Source organism: Sciurus carolinensis, chromosome 12 (genome assembly GCF_902686445.1).
Source record: "Sciurus carolinensis chromosome 12, mSciCar1.2, whole genome shotgun sequence".
NCBI lineage: Eukaryota > Metazoa > Chordata > Mammalia > Rodentia > Sciuridae > Sciurus > Sciurus carolinensis.
The window spans coordinates 67,432,562-67,454,666 of record NC_062224.1 but is presented as its reverse complement, the minus strand read 5'-3'; the positions used below and the strand labels follow the sequence as shown (position 1 = coordinate 67,454,666).

The 22,105-nt window shown below is 38.1% G+C and overlaps 1 protein-coding gene across 2 annotated transcripts; it reads left to right on the top strand.

Annotated features, from left to right (window-relative positions):
- The first annotated feature begins 5,120 nt into the window (after positions 1-5,120).
- Positions 5,121-19,892, top strand: Cnih4 (cornichon family AMPA receptor auxiliary protein 4). Of its 2 annotated transcripts, XM_047521682.1 has the most exons (6): positions 5,121-5,249; positions 10,443-10,511; positions 13,137-13,168; positions 14,652-14,764; positions 15,688-15,828; positions 19,698-19,892. In XM_047521682.1, the coding sequence occupies exons 2-6, from the start codon at positions 10,490-10,492 to the stop codon at positions 19,723-19,725; spliced, it is 336 nt and encodes a 111-aa protein (XP_047377638.1). In that variant the 5' UTR covers positions 5,121-5,249; positions 10,443-10,489; the 3' UTR covers positions 19,726-19,892. The 2 variants fall into 2 exon arrangements, with proteins under 2 accessions (XP_047377638.1, XP_047377636.1); XM_047521680.1 differs by lacking the exon at positions 13,137-13,168.
- Positions 19,893-22,105: the final 2,213 nt, after the last annotated feature.

Below are 22,105 nucleotides of genomic sequence, written 5' to 3'. Positions count from 1 at the left end.
AATGTAGATTCACATATACATAGGGTAATACTGTCTGTTTCATTCTACTATATTTCCTTCCCACACCCGCCCCACTTTCCTCTACACCATCCAAAATTCCTTCATTCTTCTCTTCCCCCCACTCCTGACACATTGCCTCATTATGTATCTTCATCCACTTATCAGAGAAAACATTTGGCCTTTTGTTTTTTGGGGGCTTGGCCCATTTCACTTAGCATGATATTTTCCAGTTTCATTCATTTACCAGCAAATGCCATAATTTTATTCTTCTTTATGGCTGAGTAATATTCCATTGTGTATACATACCACAGTTTCTTTATCCATTCATCTGTTGAAGGGCATCTCGGTTGGTTCCACAATCTAGCTATTGTGAATTGGGCTGCTATGAACATTGATGTGACTGCATCACTATAGTATGCTGATTTTAAGTCCTTTGTATAAACCGAGGAGTGGGATGGCTGGGTCAAATGGTGGGTCCATTCCAAGCTTTCTGAGGAATCTCCATACTGCTTTCCAGAGTGGCTGCACCAATTTGTAACTCCACCAGCAATGTATGAGTGTGCCTTTTTCCCCACATGCACGCCAACACTTATTATTGCTTGTGTTCTTAATAACAGCCATTCTAATTAGAGTTAGATGAAATCTTAGGGTGGTTTTAGTTTGCATTTCTCTAATTACTAGGGATGATGAGCACTGTTTCATATATTGTTGATCACCTGTATATCTTCTTCTGTGAAGTGTCTGTCCAGTTCCTTAGCTCATTTTTTATTGCATTCTTTGTATTTTTGGTGTAAAGTTTTTTTTAAGTTTTTTATAAACTTTGGAGATGGGTGCTCTGTCTGAAGGGTGTGTGGAAAAGATTTTCTCCCACTCTGTAGGCTCTCTTTTCACATTATTGATTGTTTCCTGTGCTGAGAAAAAAGCTAATTAGTTTGAATCCATCCCATTTATTGATTCTTGCTTTTATTCTTGTGCCATGGGGGTCTTGTTTAGGAAGTCTGGTCCTAAGTCAACATGATGAAGATTCGGGCCTCCTTTTTCTTCTATTTGGTGAAGGGTTTCAGGCCTAATTCTTAGATCCTTGATCCATTTTGAGTTGAGTTTTATACAGGGTGAGAGATAGGGGTTTAATTTCATTTTACTGCATATGGATTTCCAGTTTTGCCAGCACCATTTGTTGAAGAGGCTATCTTTTCTCCATTGTAAGTTTTTGTCACCTTTGTGTAGTATGAGATAACTGTACTTCTGTGGTTTGTCTCTGTGTCTTCACCCTGTACCATTGGTCTATCTGTTTTGGTGCCAATACCATGCTGTTTTTGTTACTATTGCTCTATAGTAGAGTTTAAACCCTGGTATTGTGATACCTCCTGCTTCACTCTTCCTGCCCAGGATTGCTTTGGCTATTCTGGGTCTTTTGTTCTTCCAGATGAGTTTCATGATTGCTTTCTCTATTTCTATGAGAAATGTCATTGGGATTTTAATTGGAATTGCATTAAATCTATATAGTGCCTTTGGAAGTACAGTCATTTTGATAATATTAATTCTGCCTATCCAAGAACATGGGAGATATTTCCATCTTCTACGGTCTTCTTCAATTTCTTTCTTTAAAGTTCTGTAGTTTTCATTGTGGAGAACTTTCACCTCTTTGGTTAGATTGATTCCCAAGCATTTTATTTTATTTTTTTGAGGCTATTGTGAATGGAGTTGTTTTCTTCACTTCTATTTCAAATGTTTCATAGCTTATGAATAAAAATCTTTTAGATTTGTGCGTGTTGATTTTATATCCTGCTATTTTGCTGAATTCATTTATTAGGTCTAGAAGTTTTCTGGTGGAGTTATTTGGATCCTCTAAATATAGAATCATGTCATCAGCAAATAGGACATGATTTGGGAGCCAAAAACCTTAACAAGTAATCTCTTGGACCTTGAGCCACATATACATTTTCCCCTCAAACTTCTGTTGGGTTATGTTGTTGAGGAATGAACTGAGATGAATATGAGGAGGTTTTATTTAATGGCATACTGTACTGGAAATTTTGAAGAACTGCAGCAGATTTAAATTCCAACTCTTGTTAAAATTTTATAAAAGATTATGAAATTCTCAAAATTCATATGAATCAAGTTTTAATATACTGTATGATGGTTGGATGAGGCTATCCATTATACCATTTCCTTCTTTGGATTCTCAGGCATTGTTTGGCAGTGCAAGAACTCTGTAACATTAACAAATTCAATAAAAAGTAAATATATGGAAAAAATTTCCTATGTTAATATGGTCATTTGCTTGGTCATTTATTAAGCATCAGCTATTTACAGAATAGAAGGTAATAGAGATGCAAGAACCAATGAAATCTGTTTCTTTTATCATAATCTAAAGTGTAACTGGCCAAGTGTGTAAGGAAGACAGTTAACATAAGTATGTACAAGGTACAAGGGGAGTGTAGTGATAACTGGTGTATAAATCTGTTAATTGTACTTCAGCTTTAACCTATGAACCCTTAATAAATCCACGAACCAATGCAGTGTCAGGCAAATCCAGTTGGTTTTGCTCATACTTATACCCCCGCCATTCGTTTTTCTCTTAAGTGATATCCTTGCTGACCAATTTGTTCCTGATTTAATGTACCAAACCATCAGAGTGATATTTTGAAAATGTAAATCAGTTGCATATGGTGGCCCATGTCTGTAATCCACGTGACTCTAGAGGCTGAGGTAGGAAGATTGCAAGTTCTAGGGCAGCCTCAGCAATTTAGCCTCAGCAAACTACTTTAGAGAGTAAATCAGATCGAGGTCCTTTCTTAAAATTCTCCAGTGGTTTCTCATCACATTAGAATAAAAGTTAAACTCTCTGCTAAGGGTCTACAAGCCCCCCGACCCTGCCATGTGACCTTGCCCTACTTACTGCTAACTTCTCAAAACTCTTTTAACACTATTGACTGTGCCTCAGCCACAATGACTTTTTTTTTTTAACTGTTTCTTAAAGTTATCAAGCTTCTACTGTAATTGGGTCTTTGCAGTCACTGTCTGAAACACTGAATGCAAATCTTCAAATTGCTATTATTCGGATTTCTATGTAAATGTAAGTTTCTTAGCTTGGCCTTCCCCAGTCACCCAGTTCCTAAGTGTTTCCCTATTTCCTTCAATCCCCTTCAGGGTAATTATAACTGCCTTTATCTGGAGGGGGTCGGGGGGAACTGGGGTTTGAAACCAGAGGCACTCAACCATTGAGTCATATACCTCATCCTTTTTATTTTGAGACAGGGTCTCCCTAAATTGGTTAGGGTCTTGCTAAATTGCTGACACTGGTCCCAAACTTGCAATCCCCTGCTTCAGTCCCTGTAGTGCTGAGATTACAGGCTGCACCACTGTGGCTGGTCTTACAATTGATTAATAACTAATAGATTTGTTTTCTCTTCTGTCTGCCCCACTGTAATTCAATATACAGACTTGTAGAGATTTTTCTTCTGTTGTTCATTTGTATTCCTAAGGAATAGAAAATATACCAGCTGTTCAGAAAATATTGGTTGAGGCTCAGGAGGCTGAGGTAGGAGGATCAAAAGTTCAAAGCCAGCCTCAGCAATTTAGGGAGACCCTGTCTCAAAATAAAAAGTAAAAACGGCTTTGGATGTACCTCAGTGGTAAAGGGCCCCTGGCTTCAATTCCTGGTAACGAAAGGGGAAAAGAAAGGAAAAGAAAAGAAAAGAAAAGAAAATATTGATTGAATGAACAGGTGGACGAATGACTTTATTTTTATTTTTTTGGTACCTGGGATTGAACCCAGGGATACTTTACCACTGAGTTACACCCCTATCTCTCCCTTTCTCTTTTTTTGTACCTGGGGATTAAACATAGAGATACTCAACAACTGAGCTACATCCCCAGTCCTTTAGATTTTTTATTTTCAGACAGGGTCTCGCTAATTTGCCTAGGGTCTTGCTAAATTGCTGAAGCTTGCTTTGAACTTTCGATCCTCCTTGCCTCATCCTCCCGAGCAGCTGGGATTACAGGTGTGCATCACCGTGCCCAGCTAGATCCCTTTTTAAAATTTTATTTTGAGACAGGGTCTCACTAAGTTGCCCAGGCTGGTCTCAAACTTGTGATCCCGAGCCGGACGGTGGCGCATACCAGCAATCCCAGCGACTCCGGAGAGAGTCAGGAGCATCGCAAATTCAAGGCTAACCCCAGGAAATTAGAGAGGCCCTAAGAAATTTAAGATAACCCTGTCTCAAAATAATAAATAAATAAAATTAAAAAGGATTGGGGATGGAACTCTGTCGTAAAGAACCTTTGGGTTCAATCTCCAGTACCAATAAAATAACAACAACAAAACAACAACAACAACAACAACAACAACAAAAACCTTGTGATCCTCTTGCCTCCACCTCCCCAGTAGCTGGGATTACATGATAGGCTAGCACCATTCCTCTGTAATGGATGACTGATTTTTCCATAATTAGCTCATGGAGTTTATCACCCTTTGACTTTTTCTCCCCTCCGACAGCCCCCAACCCCATTTATTGCTACTTTATTTCGCACTCATTTTACTAGGGAAGCATCTTGTTGCCCTTTTAATTTTTATTTCTCTGGAACCTGTATCTGTTCTTGGCCTACAGTTAGGGTGTTGTCAGTAACTATTTGTTAAATAAGTGAAAGGATAAGAATGAATTCGTCTTTTAAAGATCTTCACTACTATAAAGAGGACAAGCAAGCACTGTGAAAGTTCCGGAGAAATCGAGATGAGGAACTGATGGACTGGTCTCAATTACTAAGCCAGGCATGTTAAGGTTGGAACTGTGCTTTGAGGCATGCAAGTGGGTAGAGAGTAAAACATTTCCCTCATGGCAAATAACTTATACTAAGTATCCAGCAGTTTACAAGCGTTCGGTAAATACTCAACTAATTGCTTGGCCCCATTTCTGGAAATAATCAGATTGACGCTAGAGGTTCCGCCCACCTCTTCCCGTTAGATTGAACCCTGGACTACATTTCCCAGCATGCACCAACACCACCGCGGTAGTTTTTGAAAAGTGGACTACAACTCCCGGCATGCTGTGCCGGCACGGTAAGGACTACACGTCCCAGCAGGCCGCGACAAGGGCCTATCAGGGGCGGGAGGGGCTCGGGAGCCGGTTTGACGGAAGGAGCGGCGGCGACCGAGGAAGAGGAGGAAGAGGAGGAGGATGGAGGCGGTAGTATTCGTCTTCTCTCTCCTCGATTGTTGCGCCCTCATCTTCCTCTCAGTGTACTTCGTATCCTTGCCTAAGGCGGGCGGAGGGGAACCTGGGGCCCGCCGCCCGATGGACGGGGCTGAGGGTGGGCCTGGTGGGCACCAGGGCAGGTGTGTGGGAACGAGAGGCGCGCCCGGCGGCGGGCTCGGGTTCCCGGGTCGCTGGCCTGACCGGGCGGAGGCGCGTGTCCCCAGGACCGGGAGGGTAACTCCGCTGCCGTACGGTGCCCAGACCCCACCGCCTGCCCTCCCCGGGGGTCCGAGCGGGCCTTGCTCCTGGGCTCACCTCGGCCTGGCAGTCGCGCCCGCCCACCGCAATACCGGCGACGCCCGGACCAGCCCTGCCCCGAGCGGCGACTGGCTCTTGGGCTCTCTTTTGGCCCTCGGAAGAGAAAGGTTGTCCACTTTCTTGGAGAGCCCCCGCGCCGTGCCCTTTTAGTATGTCGGAGGCCCCAGGGGCGGACGCTCGCGGACAGTCTGGCGCTGGGACGATCCGCGGCGATTTGCCGCCTCTTGTCATTCTCCACCGCAACACCCCGACGCCCGCCCCTTTGTTCTCGTAGGCGTGGGTGCTTGTGGGGACCTTGTACTTCCAGGAGTTACTCCTGGAAACTAGTGACGTGCCTCCTTCACGATGCCGTTTTGTATTGAGTGTTGTGAAGGAGTGAGTATTTTAGTTGACCCTGACAGTTGAAGGTTGTAAATTCGGTAACTACACGTGAAGTGGTTCCCAGTCGTTTCTCAACTTTGCATTTTTCTGTCAGCCCATGTTAAACTCCATTACGTTCGTTACACTATTTAAACTGTGTACTCCAACCAGTAAATGGTTGTTCAGCAGCCTAGCACTGTACTGTGTAGAAGACAATTTATTATTATTATTCTGGTGATTGAACCCACAGGTGCTTTACCACGGAGCTACATCCCTAGTCCTTTTTATTTTTTATTTTGAGAAAGGGGCTCGAAGTTGCTGAGAATGAATTTTGATTCTTCTGCCCCAGTCTGGGATTACAGGTGTGCACCACCGTACCAGAGAAACGCTTGCATTCTTAAGTGAACATCTTGGCTTAGTTGTTGCTCAGTGTTGTAAAGCACAATATAGTTTTAAGTAATTAAATGTAGAAAAAGTGAAGAGGAACTCTGCATTTTATCTTTTTTTCTTGGAAATCACATGTACCCGTTTCTGATATAATTCATCTTTTTGTTTGGTGGAACATGCTAATTTAGGATAGCCATACAGAGTATGTCTTTAGTGCGATTTCATACTTTACTGTGGACAGGCAGTCTATTTTAATGGGAACAAACAGAATTAGGAATCAGGAACTCCGCTCAGCTAGTTGTTTATTATGCACATTACTTCATCTAAGCCTCAGTTTTCTTATCTTTATAATGGGAATTTTTTTGTGGATATTTCCAATGAGAAGGTGTGTTAAGCACCTAGATCAGTGCCTGCCCCACAGCAAATGTGCAATAAATATTGCTCTGCCTTTCTACTTCCACTTTTTCCAATTGAGCAGCAGTTTTTATTTTGATGGTTTCTAATAAGGGGAGCCCTTAGTTTTGCTAGGTTTGGGGAGCTGACTGAAAGGGCAGCATCATTTGCCTGAATTATGTGTCATCACTCCAAAACTTGCAGTTTTGATGACCTATATCCTTGTAATATCATAAGGAACTGGAGCTGTATTTCACTTGAGAAATAAAACTGAATTTTTTTTTCAGTTTGGAAAACTAAATTCGATCATTTAAAATAACCTTGGTTTACACCAATTGCATGAGAAAATGTTAGGTGGAATGTTTGATGTTGCTAGACATGAAGGTACTACTTTTAAAGTATGTTTTGATGAAATTCAGCATGTTACTGTATTTTAGGATAATTGCTTAATATTAGAGATAGGAAGTGGAAAAAGGTCAGAGTACACTTCATGTAGAGTATAGGAACATCTTGGGGTTTAAATGGTGAACAAAACCTACAGAAGGAAAGGATGGATATTCAGAATCACACTGAAAAGAGCAAAACTGCAGAGACAGGTATTTTCATGGCATTTCTTGGTGATGATTAATAAACAGACTATCTGGAACACATGATTGATATTGACTATACTGGAAGGTCAGGTTGGAAATACAGGATTTGATCAGGTTTTGAAGGGCTTGAAACTTCAGGGGAGGACTTTTACTTTTATTCTGCAGGCAATAAGGAACCACTAAAAATTTTTGACATAGTTGGTTTGTGGTCAAGGATACAAAATTTCAGATAGGAGGAATAAGTTTAAGAGTGGTATTGTTCAACATAGTGACTATTTTAAGAATATAGTTAACATATTGTATTCATGAAGAATGCTAATAGAATGAATATAAAGGGTTCTTACTACAAAAATGATAAGTACAGGAGGTAATGCATTTAGTTATTCCACAGTGTATATATTTTTCAAAACATCAATTTTGTCATTGTAATGAATCAATTCAGGAAACTCCAAATAAAGTGCTTTATTAGGAAGACAAATCTGCAAAACGGATTAGAAACAGGAAAGATTAGAAGATAAACCAATGGGGGATAGGTTTATCTGAATGTGATGCTACTTGTGGGCAGGTGAAAGGAGGGAATAATGTGAGTGGTATTAAGAAGTTACCTTTGAATTCAGCAATGACTGCTTATGAGATGAAACAGAAATCAGAGATAGCTTTCTACATTTTGAGCTTGGGAAGATGATGCTTTTGTCACTCCAGGAAAGCAATGGAGGAGGAACAATTTGTGGGTAAAGTGTTGGGTTGTGGAGATGTTTACTATTTTGTAGAAAACTTTTTTTATGATTTGTTTTAGTGGACATTTTCAAACATAAACAAAAGTAGACAGTAATATAATAAATCCCATGGTCCTATCATGTACCTTCAGTATAATATATTCAGTGTTTGCCGTTCTTTTTCATCTCTCCTATTGAGTAGAGGAAAGTGTGGAACATTTTATTTTATTTTTGGTACTGGAGATTGAACCCGGTGTGCTTAACCATTGAACCACATCCCCAACCCTTTTTGTTTTTTATTTTGAGATAGGGTCTTGCTAAGTTGTTTAGGCCCTTACTAAATTGCTGAGGCTGGCTTTGAACTTGTGATCCTCCTGCCTGAGCCTCCCAAGTAGCAGGGATTATAGGCATGTGCCCCCATGTTCAGCAGTGTGGAACATTTGTGGAACATTTTCAAGTAAATCCCAGATGTCATATCATTCAATTGAAGATGTTTCCTTTTATGTCCATCTGTCCCTCAAATTTTATTTGTAAATATATACTAAAAACTTTTTTTTTTTTGGTACCCGGGAATGATTCCAGGGGCACTTAACCCACTGAGCCACATCCCTAGCCCTGCCTTTAAAAAAATATATATATTTTTTGTAGTTGTTGTAGACGGACAGAATGCCTTTGTTTATTTTTATGTGATGCCGAAGATCAAACCCAGTGCCTCACACAGCTAGGCAAGCACTCTGCCACTGAGCTACAGCCACTCCCCAGTCCTTTTTTATATTTTATTTAAAAAGAGTATCTCAATGAATTGGTTAGGGCCTCTCTAAATTGCTGAGGCTGGCTTTGAACTTTCAGTCCTCCTGGTTTAGCCTCCCAAGACACTGGGATTGCAGGTGTGTGCCACTGTACCTGGCTGTACTAAACACTTATAAATTTTGTTTGTTTGCTTAATTCTAATATAAGATATGTTTACTATAGAGAGTTTGGAAAATAGAGAAAAGCATTAAGGAAAAAAACATGTAATCTACCTTGCCCCATGCCTTGTCCACAACCCTGACCCTGCCATACTCATACTCATACTCATAACTGGGGATTGAACCCAGGGGTGTTCAACTACTGAGCTACATCCCCAATTCTTTTTATTTTTTGAGACAGGGTCTTGCTATATTGTCAGGGGTTAATCTTAAATTTGTGACCTTCCTGCTTTAACCTCGTGAGTAACATTATAAATGTGGGTCACCACTCCTGGCTGTAATCTGAGTTTTTTTTATACCTTTGTTTTATTTATTTATTTTTATGTGGTCTTAGATCGAACCCAGTGCCTCACACGTGCTAGGTAAGTGCTCTCCACTGAGCCACAACTCCAGCCCCTTGTTTTTAATACTTTTTTTAAAAACATTTTTAATTGTAGATGGACACTGTTTTAGTCAGCTTTTTTGCTGCTGTGAATATATGACCTGACCAGCACAACTGTAGAGGAGGAAGAGTTTATCTGACTCACAGTTTCAGAGGTCTCAGTTCATAGACTGCAGCTTCCATTCCACTGGGCTCAAGGTGAAGCAGGACTTCATGACAGAAGAATATGGTGAAAGGAAGCACCTCACATAGTGATCAGGCCGCAGACAGAGACTCCACTTACCAGATACCAATATATACCCCAAAGCCACGCCCCAGCTCCTCCAGCCACTCCCTACCTGCCTTCAGTTACCACTCAGACCCATTGGTGATTAATTCCCTGATTGGGTTAAGGCTTTCACAACCCAATCATTACTCTCTGAACCCTCTTGCATTGTCCTACACAGTGAGCTTCGCACATCCAAACCATAACAGACACAATATCTTTATTTTATTTATTTATTTTTTTGTGGTGCTGAGGATGGAACCCAGTGCCTCACATGTGTTAGGCAAGTGCTCTGCTTCTGAGCAACCCCAGCCCTGTAATCTAAGTTTTGATACATAATCATTGCCAACATGTGACCATGGGGTGTTCATAGTTTTGTATCTTGTTTTCTTTATTTATATTTTAAGTCTTCAAAGACATTTTCTTGATATATCATAAATAACAGTACTTTTTTTCCCAGTGGGAATTAATATTTTTAACATTTTTTTTTTTAAGCTTAGATTCAAACTTGGGGCCTTGTGCAGCTGTACCACTGAATTACATCCTCAGCCCTCAGATTTTTAACTTTCAAATATTTTATAGTTATTATTTTCCATTTCTTATAGCCATTGTTTCACAGTTGGGGAATTAAGGCTAAAATGTTCTTGCATGGGTCAGATTAGATTTGAGCATAAAAAAGGAATATTTGTGAAAATAATTTGTTAAATGAACATAAATGAGAAAATTGATTTGTCTAATGAAGAAACTTTAAGAAAATACATTTTTTTGAAGTTATATTGAATTCTGCCTTGCAACTGGGATTGCTTTCTGAAACCTAAATTCTTAGTTCTTATAAAAAAGTATAATTCCTTATCTTGATCATCAGATAATTACATTGTCTGATTTAGAATGTGATTACATTAATGCTAGATCATGTTGCTCAAAATTGAACAAGGTAAGACATTTCTTTGTTCATTTTCTGTCATCAAAATCAGTTCTTCATTTTCCATATTAAAAATTATTATAATTAAAATGCACTTTTATTTAAGAATGCATATTGGTTTTAGAGTTCACTTTAGGGTGTGTATTTATTAGACTGTTGGTAGAATTGCTGTTTTGCAATATTTTAGATCATGAAATTATGCTAGTAAATTTGACTTGAAATCTCATTTCTTTACTCTGCATATTCCTTGTCTCCCTGTCTGTAGTAGGCAATCGCATTATTCAAACTAGGCAAAGGTTCATTATGAGAGTAATTTTTTTGTTTTCTGTGTCTTAACCTCTTCCTCCCACTTAATGGATAAAATACTCAAGTCTGTCTTTTTTTTGAATGAAAGAAGACCTTCCTTGTGTAGCTTGCGCAGAAATGAATGGATTAGTAGATTTTTTTAAAATATGTTTTTAGTTGTCGATGGACACAATACCTTTATTTTATTTTTATTTTTATTTATTTATTTATTTATTTATTTTTGTGGTGCTGGGGATTTGAACCCAGGGCCTTATGCTTATGAGGCAAGCACTCTACCAACTGAGCTATATCCCCAGCCCAATACCTTTATTTTAGGTATGTATTTTTATGCGGTGCTGAGAATACAACCCAGTGCCTCACATGTACAAGGCAAGTGTTCTACCACTGAGCCACATCCTAAGCCCAGATTATTTGTTTTAAGGCCATTGTACTTTTAGTATAGTCAGAACTTTATACTGGCACTAATACTCTGAACTGTAGAACTTGTCTATATAGGGAAACCAGTTGTCCCTGATTCATTTTGCAAAATGAGCAGACAAAAACTTTCTGTATGAAAGTTCAGATACAAATGTGATACTTGAGAGGTGCTTTTGGCTTGACCTAAAAACAATTTCCTTGTGTCTTCACATTTTCATATACTTTAGTTTCTCTGACCCCCATGAGGAAAATAAAGTTATATATTTTTTTTGTAAAAGTGTAACTATGGAAAGTTAAAATTTCTAGTACACTATATTCCGCCTCCTTTTTAAAATACTATTTTTTATCAGATGGATTATTCAATATTTTTGTTTACTCAATATTTTTGGTACTTTGTGGATTTTCTTTTGTAAAAATTAGATCTATATTCAAAGAAAAGGTTACCTGTATTGTTTTTTAAATTAACATGTATTAATTTTACAAGTTAATGGGTTTCACTGTGACATTTCTAAACATGCATGTGTTGTGTGTTGATCATATCTACCTTCCTATCTACCTTCTCATGCCCTCCACTTCCTCCAACCTTTTTCCCAGCCCTCTTTCTAATGGTTCCTCTTCTACTTTCAATATTACCCATATTCTTCTACTGAGAAAGTTCCTCCTACTGAGAGAGTTTGAAGTTTAATTAGTTTTTTAATATTAATTTTCATTTTTATGAAAGTTATATGTGTACACAACTAAAGTCAGTGGTATTGCAAAGTTTATAGTGAAAAATAGTGGTCTCTTCCTGGTCTTGCTTTTTAGGGGCAACTGATTTTAACATTTGGACAGTTTATTTTTTTCTGGCATTTATATCTCTATTTCTGTTTCATTTGTTTGCTGTATTCTTTCTGGATTTGTCAATTTTAAGAATTGACTTCTCAGTATAGTAGAAAAGATTTAGTTATGCATTCCTTTACTTAAACATCTACTTTCCTATTACTCCATTTTCCTTTTTGGGTTAAATTGATATTCAATGTTTACATCATAATGTACTATTATATTATAAAAATATAGATATTCTTTATTCCTAAACCTCCCTCAGTTGATAGTGATAATACTTTTCTTACTTTTGTTTTTTTCTGGGTATATTATCAATGTTAATAATTACACATACCTTTATTTCTTTAGTTTTCTATTTACCTGTTATTAAGTTTTCAGATACATCTGCAAAGCTTTTTAGTACTATTTTCTACATGGTAAAATATATTAAAATAACCTGTCAGTTAATTTTTTTCCCGTTCTGGATTCCCTGATTCTTATATCTTGTGCATTCCTTTTTCTTGGCTTACTACCACATTTTGCTAGAATAACTTCTTGACATACAATACATGGGAAATTTTTGAAATGTTCACGTTTGAAAATGTCTTACAATTTATAATAATTGATAATTTATTAAGTATAGGGTTCTAGGTTGAAAAGATTTTAATTTCATAATTTTAAAGACATTGCTAGTGGTCTTCTGGTGTTGTCCAGGTTGGGAAGTCTGAAGCCACTTGGTTTCTTTTTTTTTCTGATATCTGGGAACCCAGGGGCTCTTAACCACCGAGCCACACCCCAGCCCTTTTTATGTTTTATTTTGAGACAATGGCTCGCTAAGTTGCTTAGGGTCTTGCTAAATTGCTGAGGCTGACTTCGAACTTGCAATCTTCCTGCCTTAACCTCTGAGCCTTTGGGATTACATCATTTGATTTCTTCTTCTTTTTTTTAATATTTTTTAGTTGTAGATGGACACAATATCTTTATTTTATTTATTTATTTTTATGTGGTGCCGAGAATTGAACCCAGGGCCTTGCATGTACGAGGCAAGCGCTCTACCACTGAGCCACAACCCCAGCTCACACCATTTGATATCTTACTGTTTTCTTTTTGCAGTGCTGTGGACTGAACTCAGGGCCTCATGCATGGTAGGCAAGTGCATTCTACCACTGAAATACATCCTCAGCCCCTTTATTCTTTTTATGTGATCTCGTTTACCCCCTTTCCTCTCCATGGAAGTTCTAGAATATCCTTGGTGTTTTCAAAGTTTATAGTGGTATACCTTTGGGTATCTTTGTTTAGTCCTTTTTCATAGTTTTGGACATGTGATAGACTCTTTCAACGGGGACATTTTTTTGTAGTCTTTTCTTTTTCCTTTGGTGCTGGGTATTGAACACAGGACTTTGTGCATGCTGAGCATGTGTTCTACTACTGAGTTATATTCTCAGCCTCTCTAGTATTCTTTCTTTGATGTTATCATCCCCTCTTTTTTTTTGTATTGGGGATTGAATCCAGGGGTGCTCTACCACTGAGCTATATCCCCAGCCCTTTTTATTTTTATATGAGGCAAGGTCTCACTAAGTTGCTGAGACTGACTTCGAGCTTTTGATCCTCCTGCCTTCTCTTCCTGAGTCACTGGGATTAGAGGCATGCACCACTACTGTAAGGTGTTTTTTTCTTTAGTTATTAAATTACTCCAGAGAAGAATCTTCCAAGCTCCTGCGTGGGGGATATAAGCCTGGTCTTTTCTTATTCTTAGAACAAGTTAGGTATAAGGCATATTCTTGAGGGAAGTGACAGAACAGAGGACTTGGTTAAAAGTCATTAAACCAAACATAATAAGATTAAATCTTACAGCCTAAGTCTTGTTTCAGGTAAGTGTTTGTGTGTAAAACAAAGATGAGTACAGCCCACCATAAGAAATCCAGAGTTTAAGCTTGATGCAGGGGCACATACTTATAATCCCAGTGATGTGGGAGGCTGAGGCAGGTGGATTGCAAGTGTGAGTCCAGTCTGGGCAATTCAGCAAGACCCTGTTTTAAAATAAAAATTAAAAAGGAATAAGGATGTGGCTCAGTGGTAAAGTGCCCTGGTTTGAATCCCCAGTACCACACGAATGAATGAGTGAAAGGAAGGAAGGAGGAAAAGTCAAGAAAAAAGAATCCAGAGTTTAAAAGCTACTGCTATAAGGGTCTGATATTATAATTTTTAAAGGATTCTGGAGATAGGAAATGTTTCAAGATTGATTTTCTGATTTAGAAGGTAACATGAATATGCATATTAACCATCCCAAATTAGAGTAAGAGGCTTCAGCATAGATATTGGAATAGAAAATAAATAATGCTCTTATTTTTTCTCTAGTTAGCATTTAAATCTGCTTAATGATTGACTTTAAGCCTTTGTTTAGGATAAAACACAATTGAAATTTAAATGCTTTATTTTTAAGCTGCTCCCTGATGCATTTGCATGAGGTCAACACTATGCAAATCTGGGACATCTGAGTCTAAAAATAATCTTGAAACATTAGCTTGTAAACTCTCTTCTGTACATTCATTGATTTAGTTTCAAATAACATGTATAGTTAGGAAAGACATAGTAGCGGGCATGACCTAATACGTTCTTCCCTTGCAGTGGGTGATTCCAGAATTGATTGGCCATACCATTGTCACCGTATTAATGCTTATTTCATTGCACTGGTTCATATTCCTTCTCAACTTACCTGTTGCTACTTGGAATATATATCGGTAAGTACAGTTTCTTTAGTGTTTTGTGTCATGGCAGTTAAAAATTTTTTCAAAAAAAGTAAACAGCCTTCTTTCTCCATGAAAATGCTTTATTAAATCATTGTAAATTTTAGAATTTTGGAATTTCACTTTGGATTATTGGGCAAATAGCAATTACATGTTTCAGTTTTGTGGTCAAAGCACAAATTTACATGTGATGTTTAGTTGTAATGTCTAAAGGCTTGTGAAATGTTTTTTCATTGCTTTGAGTATAATTTTCCTTTAAGAATGATCAAAAGTCTGAAAATATAAGCCCTCTTTGTTTGTAGTTACAGTTTTTTATTAGAGTGTACTGTACTTGGAATACTCCAAAGAATGACAAGAATGAGAAAACCAAGATTGTCCTAGAGGCTTAGACATGAGAGCCAGAAGATCATAAATAACACTGGGTTAGAACATGTATGTTACACAGATGGCACAGTCTGGATGTTGAAACCCAGACACTTTCAAAGTAATACAGTTTTGTTAATTCCCAAATTCCTATAAAGAAGTTTCTGAGAACTTGATAAAATTGTTTGGTTTTAGAGCCTACATTAATCTGTGTCTATTGGAAAAGATCTATAGAGATGACTGGTAGTCATGGATGGTTTGGTAGTCTTCTACAGGAGATGGATAAAAGGGTCTCAGTGCATAAAACGTTTCCGCTTTAGAATGTTACTGTATTTGTTTCAGAGGATAAAAAATTACACCAAAAAGTAACAGTATTATAATTTCTAAAGGAAAACTAAGTGGTAGCCCATGACAGCATTTCTGGCTATATTTGATTTGAATTAAAAGCTGCAATGATTGGTTCACATTTAAAGGTTATTATTGGTTACTTTTTTTTCAATATTTGTGCTAACAATTGATTTTCCTTCTAATGTGTATGTCCTTTAATTTATCAGGTTCATTATGGTGCCAAGTGGCAACATGGGAGTGTTTGATCCAACAGAAATACATAATCGAGGGCAACTGAAGTCACACATGAAAGAAGCCATGATCAAGCTTGGTTTCCACTTGCTCTGTTTCTTTATGTATCTTTATAGGTGAGTTTAAAGTTCTCTTGGCATCTTTTTTGATGCCATGTCTGCTTTTGATGGATGAGTTATGGCTGTGTAGATTCTTTTATGTTTATGGAATCGACGTTTTATCTAGTCTGGAGTAGAGTTACTCTGTGATACTGTAGTTATTCCTTAGTCTATCAACATGCTTAAAACTCTCTTGGCTGTTCTACCCTATTGTTTAGCTGTGAGGTTTTACTTGTAGTAGGTTTCACCTATTACAAGCATTAATATATGTACCCCCAAAGACCATCCCACTTATGGGTCTCTGGGGAGTTATACTATTGGCAGCGGCTCTCAACAACTTATACAAATTGGGCTGATCTTTCTTGGCAGTAAGGAATTTAGGTATGATGCTGATTTTCTTTTATTCTAAATGGTTTGTTCTGATAAAATTGTATGTTTTCTAGTTATAACATAAGGAAGTAAGAATTAATATGAAGAATTGACTCACATACTGGAAGCCTTATTCAGTCCTGTTTTGTTGTTTTGCTTTTTAAAAATATTTTTAGTTGTAGATAGACACAATACCTTTATTCGGTTTATTTAGTTTCATGTGGTACTGGGGATTGAACCTAGTGCCTCACACATGCTATGCAAACACTCTTATCACTGAGCCACAACCCCAGCCCTGTAGTCCTGTTTAAAACTTAAATTTATTCCCTTATGTTTTAGAGATGAAATACTACATTTTCCTTTATCTATCATAGACTCATAGAACAGAGTAAAGGGGAGGGAAAAAATGCCCCTGTATGATTTGATTAATCTTGTAGGACACTAGAAATCAGCCTTAACTTTTGTATTGAATCTTTAGATAATTCCTACTTTTTCTCCTTTTTAAAAAATTTTTATTTTTTTGTGGTGCTGGGCCTTGAATGCATGGTCTCATACATGCTAAGTAAGTGTTCTACCACTGAGATACACCCCCTAGCCCTTGATAAATTTTAATTTTTTCATAAGCATAAGTACTATTTAGGAAAAATTTGTACTGAACTAAGCTACCACTTGAAAGATTCCTGATAATTAGAAGTTATACAGAGATAATGCTGTTTTATCTGAAATAGTTTAAAGTCATAGCCATCTTGGCCTCTGCCTGACAAGGCTGCCTTATGGACATCCTTTAATGTGTTGAATCTACCCAATAGCAAAGAATAGATTAAAATTAAGAGTTTAGGGCTGGGCGTGGTAGTACATGCCTGTAATCCCAATGACTTGGGAGGTCGAGACAGGAGGATTGACAGTTTGAGACCAGCCTCAGCAACTTAATAAGACCCTGTCTCAATATATAAAATAAAAAGGACTGGGGTGTGTGTAGCTCAGAGGTTCGATCCCTAGTCCAAAAAAAGTTTAGGACTGGGATGTAGCTCAGTATCAAAGTGTTTGCCTAGCATGCATGAAGCCCTGGATTTGATCCTCAGTACTGAAAAACAAAAAAAAAAAAGGAAAAAGAAAAATAAGTTCAGATGGTTTCCTTTCTACCATTCATCTTATTTACTTTTTTGTATTTTAAAAAGTAGGGCAAAAGAAGTGCACTGCTATCAGTTTCTGGTTCTTGTGCCCTACCTTAGTGCTAATGTGCTAATTCTTTTTTTTGAGGTGCTGGGGATTGAACCTAGGGCCTTGGACTTACGAGGCAAGCACTCTACCAGCTGAGCTCTCTCTCCAGTCCCTTAATTTTTAATCTAGGTATTAAAGATGAAATTAAAGGTCAAAGAATTTTAATATTAATAAAACAAACTGCTGGTAGTGTGTGCCTTGTAGTTCAAGCTACTCCAGAGGCAAAGGCAGGAGTTTTGAGGCCAACCTGGGCAACACAGTGAGACCTCATCTCAAAAAAGAAAACAAACGTAAAGAATACAATGATACATCTATTTTCATTTTTATTACTTTTTTAGGTCAAACTACGGGAAGGTATCTTTATCATCATTTATGTTTCCTTATATTTGTTTCTGAAGTAACAGAAGCAAAAAAACAAGCTGGAATTGGTGTAGCTAAGTTATCCTTTTTTCATTCTCCCTACCCGTGAAGGTTTCACACTATTGGAGAGTAAACTTGAGCAGACATTCCCTGCATATTGGTAGTATGAGCTTTCTTGGGACCATGTTATAGATAGGCTTTTGGAAATAAACATGGGATTGGGGAGCAATCCCTAAGACCTGAAGCCTTAGGATTTAAAAATGTGCAAGAGTTTCTTTGTCTTGGTTATTGAATTTAAAGCAATGGGAAATGGGTTAGAGGATTCGGGAAGCCATTAAAGGGACTGTAGCTCAGTGGTAGAGTGGTAGCCTGTGAAAGGTCCTAGGTTTAATCGCCAGCACCAAAAGAGTAGTAGTAATTTTAAGATGGTTCTTTACAACTGAATGAAAGAGAAGAACCTGTATAACTGGTTTGCCTGGGCAGCTGCATCCTTTCCTTGTCTCTCTTTTCTTCCTTTCTTCTTCCTCTCAGCTTGTCATTTTCAGTCACATTGCTATTATCCCATCTTTAATGTCATTCATAATTACAGGATGAAGATGAAAGATAATTGTTTTAGAATATGACCTTATAGCACTTTTTCTTTTTCTTTTGGTTGCTATTTATTAAGTGATCTTATTATCAAATTAACAGCTTTTACTACAAGGATTTTCTGCTGCTTCTCTTCTGTATCTGTTGCCTGCCACACCTGGCATGATACCTTGCACAAAGAAGACATTCAGGGCTTGTTAAATAGAATTAGAGTTTTGGAAAAAAAAAAAAGTTCAGCTTTCTTAGAGAACGGTGGAATCAATGCGTTTTGAATTTGGTTAGGTGCTGGGCTTTACCACTTCTGTGTGACTTGGGGCAAGATTTTTCACTTCTCTGTGCAGTTTCTCGTTGGAAAATGGGATCTAATACCTACCTCATTGAATTGTAGTGTTGACTAAATGAGATGGTACATGTAGAGCCCTTAGATTTATATTGATGTATAGTAAATACTCAAAAATCTTTCAGAAATACCAGCGACTACCATTAATCTGTGCTGTGCATTGTATATATTTAATATGGTTAAATTTAGAGAACTAACCATTTATATCATTAGTAACATAAGGGTATTTTTGTGAATGTTAGTCATTTAATCTCAGCAGAGATAGGCTGATCCCTGATAGATAAAAGGGAAGGATTGTTTTTTATCGTTGTTCAACTGAGGTGATTTTATAAGATTATTTATTGGGTGATTGCTGTGTGTCACACACTGTAAAGCACTGAGTGACACAAAGGAGCAGTGCAGAATCCCTGCAGTGAGAACTCTGGGCTTCACAATTGCAGTCCTAGGGTGTCACACAGGACAGGAAAGTGCAGGTGCTAGGATCTTGCTCTCATTTTGGAGGAGCTCATAGATCAAAGCATGCAAGATGATGAGATGTGGAAGAAGCCAAGCAACTCCTCTGGGCTGAGGCTGGCCTCCACAGGAAGTCCTCCAGAGCCCAGTCATGAAGTCCAAGTGTGTGTGTTTGTAGCCGGCCGGGGCAGGCAGGGCAGAGGGATTCGAGGCATAGCAATAGCTTGTGCAAAGATCTGGTGAGATAATTAACAGTCATTCACCACCCTGCACATAGGCTCTTTTTTTTTTTTTTTTTTTTTTTTTTTTTTAAACATATACTCCCATGTTTTTAGGTTGTACCCCCACCTTCATTCCCAGTTAGCTACTATTTAGTGAAAAATTAGGACATCAAGAGTCCCTACTATGAATATTCTTCCCTTTGGGTAAAATATGATTGTCTTCTACTAGATGAATGTTCCCTGATGAACCTCAGGGATGTAAATCTGGACAGACCAGATTGTAGGAAGAACATTCCTAAGAAAACATTAGTAACGTTAATTTCTTCTTTCCACAGTATGATTTTAGCTTTGATAAATGACTGAAGCTGGAGAAGCTGTGGTTGGACTTAACCTACAGTACAGTGCACAGTTGAGGAGCCAGAGACTACTTACATCATCCTTAGAACCGTGACCATAGCAGTATATATTTTCGTCTTTGAACAAGATACTATTTTTGCTGTATTTTTACCATATAAAATATTTAAAAAACATGAATTGAGTTTTTGTAGATTTCTGGTTCTCAACATTAGCCTGAACCCCAACACACGAAGGTGTTTTTTATCATCTGAGTGTTGAAGAAGATTATTTGTATGTAGACGTAGGACTGCCCTATCAGCCTTGCATGCCAAAGAAATAAAGGACACACCTTAAAGGAAATATTAATAGATGAGCCAGACTGTCTTCAAGTCTACTGAAAAGTCAGAGGATAAAACAACACTGTTAATCTGAACAAAAGAAAAGTTACATACCCTTTTTTGCCTATATTGTGGCAACTTCATAATAGTAGTCTTGAAGATTTATGGGATTGTCAGCTAAAAAGTCTTTCTACAAGAATATTAATAGAAAATGGAATTTCAAGAATTCTTTATTTCTTGGCAGAATTTGTGAAACCTTATAAGCCATTTGCCCAGGTACAATGTAATTCCTGCTTATAGAATGGGAAAATAAATAAAAAACCAAGATTTTATCAGGAGCTTTCATTTAAAAGCTACTGCCTCCACAATCACCCTCAAACTTATACAATCCCCCTGGTGCTTGCAGGGTCTTATTTTTGTATTGCAATTGATTCAACTGTTTTTGATCTCTTTTGATTTAATGGGTTTGGAGAGGCGAGAAGATACTCATCAGATTATAAGCAGGAAGAATTGTTCTTTGTCAGTGAAATTGAGCTTCCTAATGCTCTGCTTGGTGCCAGGATTAACTGCATTTCTTCTGTTCTAATGCACTGACCACTTTGTGAACTGAGAACCAATACAAGCCATTTTGTGCTCATAGCAATATCTAGCAGAACTCAGTTTCTTGGCACTGTTTGTAAACCCTGTCACTTTGAGAGCAGTCACCCCCAAGCTGTCTCTCAACTCTCATGATGTCAGATGAGCCTGGTAGTTCATTCAGGCCTAGTTTATGCTTTAATGTTACTATCTTAAGCATTGGCATTTGGGCAAAACATGACTGTTCTATGGCAGAGTCCAAAGGGATTACTTATTCTGGCATGAGACAATTGGGTGGCTGAACAAGGTGTGTGGTCCCCAAAAGATTTAATGTGTGGACTTTTCGGCCCTAGCCTTGGTAGAAGCAAGGGAGCCACTAAGCTAAATTCGCTGTGCAAACAGACCATGTTTCAGGGATAGAAGTGGTGCTTTGGCAACACATGAAAGGAATAGGGAAATGGAGGCAAAGTAAACTTGGTCCTGCTGACCTCTGAAGGGTGACAGAAATTCTCCTTGTGGTAATCTTGTATTTCTGCCAGGCAAAGGGCCAAGAAGCTGTAACAGAAGTTACTTTGCTTGCATCTCTTTCTTACCTTTTTCCCTTGGAGGCACCTCTGTTTAAAACACAATCCCTCTCCCTGTCAGTGCCTCTCAATGTTTTTGCTCAAGCTTTTAAAGCAATGAAGCTTATCATCTGAGTGTTGAAGAAGATTATTTGTATATAGAAGTAGGACTGCCCTATCAGCCTTGCATGCCAAAGAAATAAAGGACACAGAAATTTAAATCCTGAAAACTGAGACACAAATGGTATACTTAAAGTAGCTCAAAGGAGTGGAGAACTTTTGACCAAAATCTTTCATCTTTTCATTCAAAAATTTTTTTTTTTTTTTTTTTTTGGTGCTGGGGATTGAACCCAGGGCCTTGTGCTTGCAAGGCAAGCACTCTACCAACTGAGCTATCTCCGCAGCCCTCAAGTATTCTTTTTTTTTTTTTTTTTTTTTTTTTGTAGTGCTGGGGATTGAACCCAGGGCCTTGTGCTTGCAAGGCAGGCACTCTACCAACTGAGCTATATCCCCAGCCCTCAAGTATTCTTAATAACCCAAACTGAAACCCAAATATTTGAGAACTTTTGGGCCGCAATTCTATATGAGGCACAAGGTGCTGGGGCTGAGCAAACAGGTGCCTGTTCATAACAAAGAACCAGGAGTGCTTTACTACTTCTTTTTTTTTTTTTTATTTTTAGTTGTAGATGGACAATACCTTTATTTATTTATGTGGTGCTAAGGATCGAACCCTGTGCCTCATGCATGCGAGGCAAGTGCTCTACCACTGAGCTACAATCCTAGCCTGAGTGCTTTACTTCTGAAGCACTAGCTAGTTAAAAGTATAAAAATCCTTCCTTTTTTTTGTATTGCTTGTCTGTAACAAAATCAGGAAAGGGGTTGAGGGGAATCACTACAGTTTTTATTTTTTTCAGGGCTCCTCTACAAAAG

Coding starts and splice junctions, on each gene's coding strand:
- Cnih4 (XM_047521680.1), top strand. CDS start 5,181: ATGGAGGCGGTAGTATTCGTCTTCTCTCTCCTCGATTGTTGCGCCCTC. Junction 5,250..10,442: donor TCTTCCTCTCAGTGTACTTC/GTATCCTTGCCT, acceptor CTTGATCATCAG/ATAATTACATTGTCTGATTT. Junction 14,765..15,687: donor GCTACTTGGAATATATATCG/GTAAGTACAGTT, acceptor TTAATTTATCAG/GTTCATTATGGTGCCAAGTG.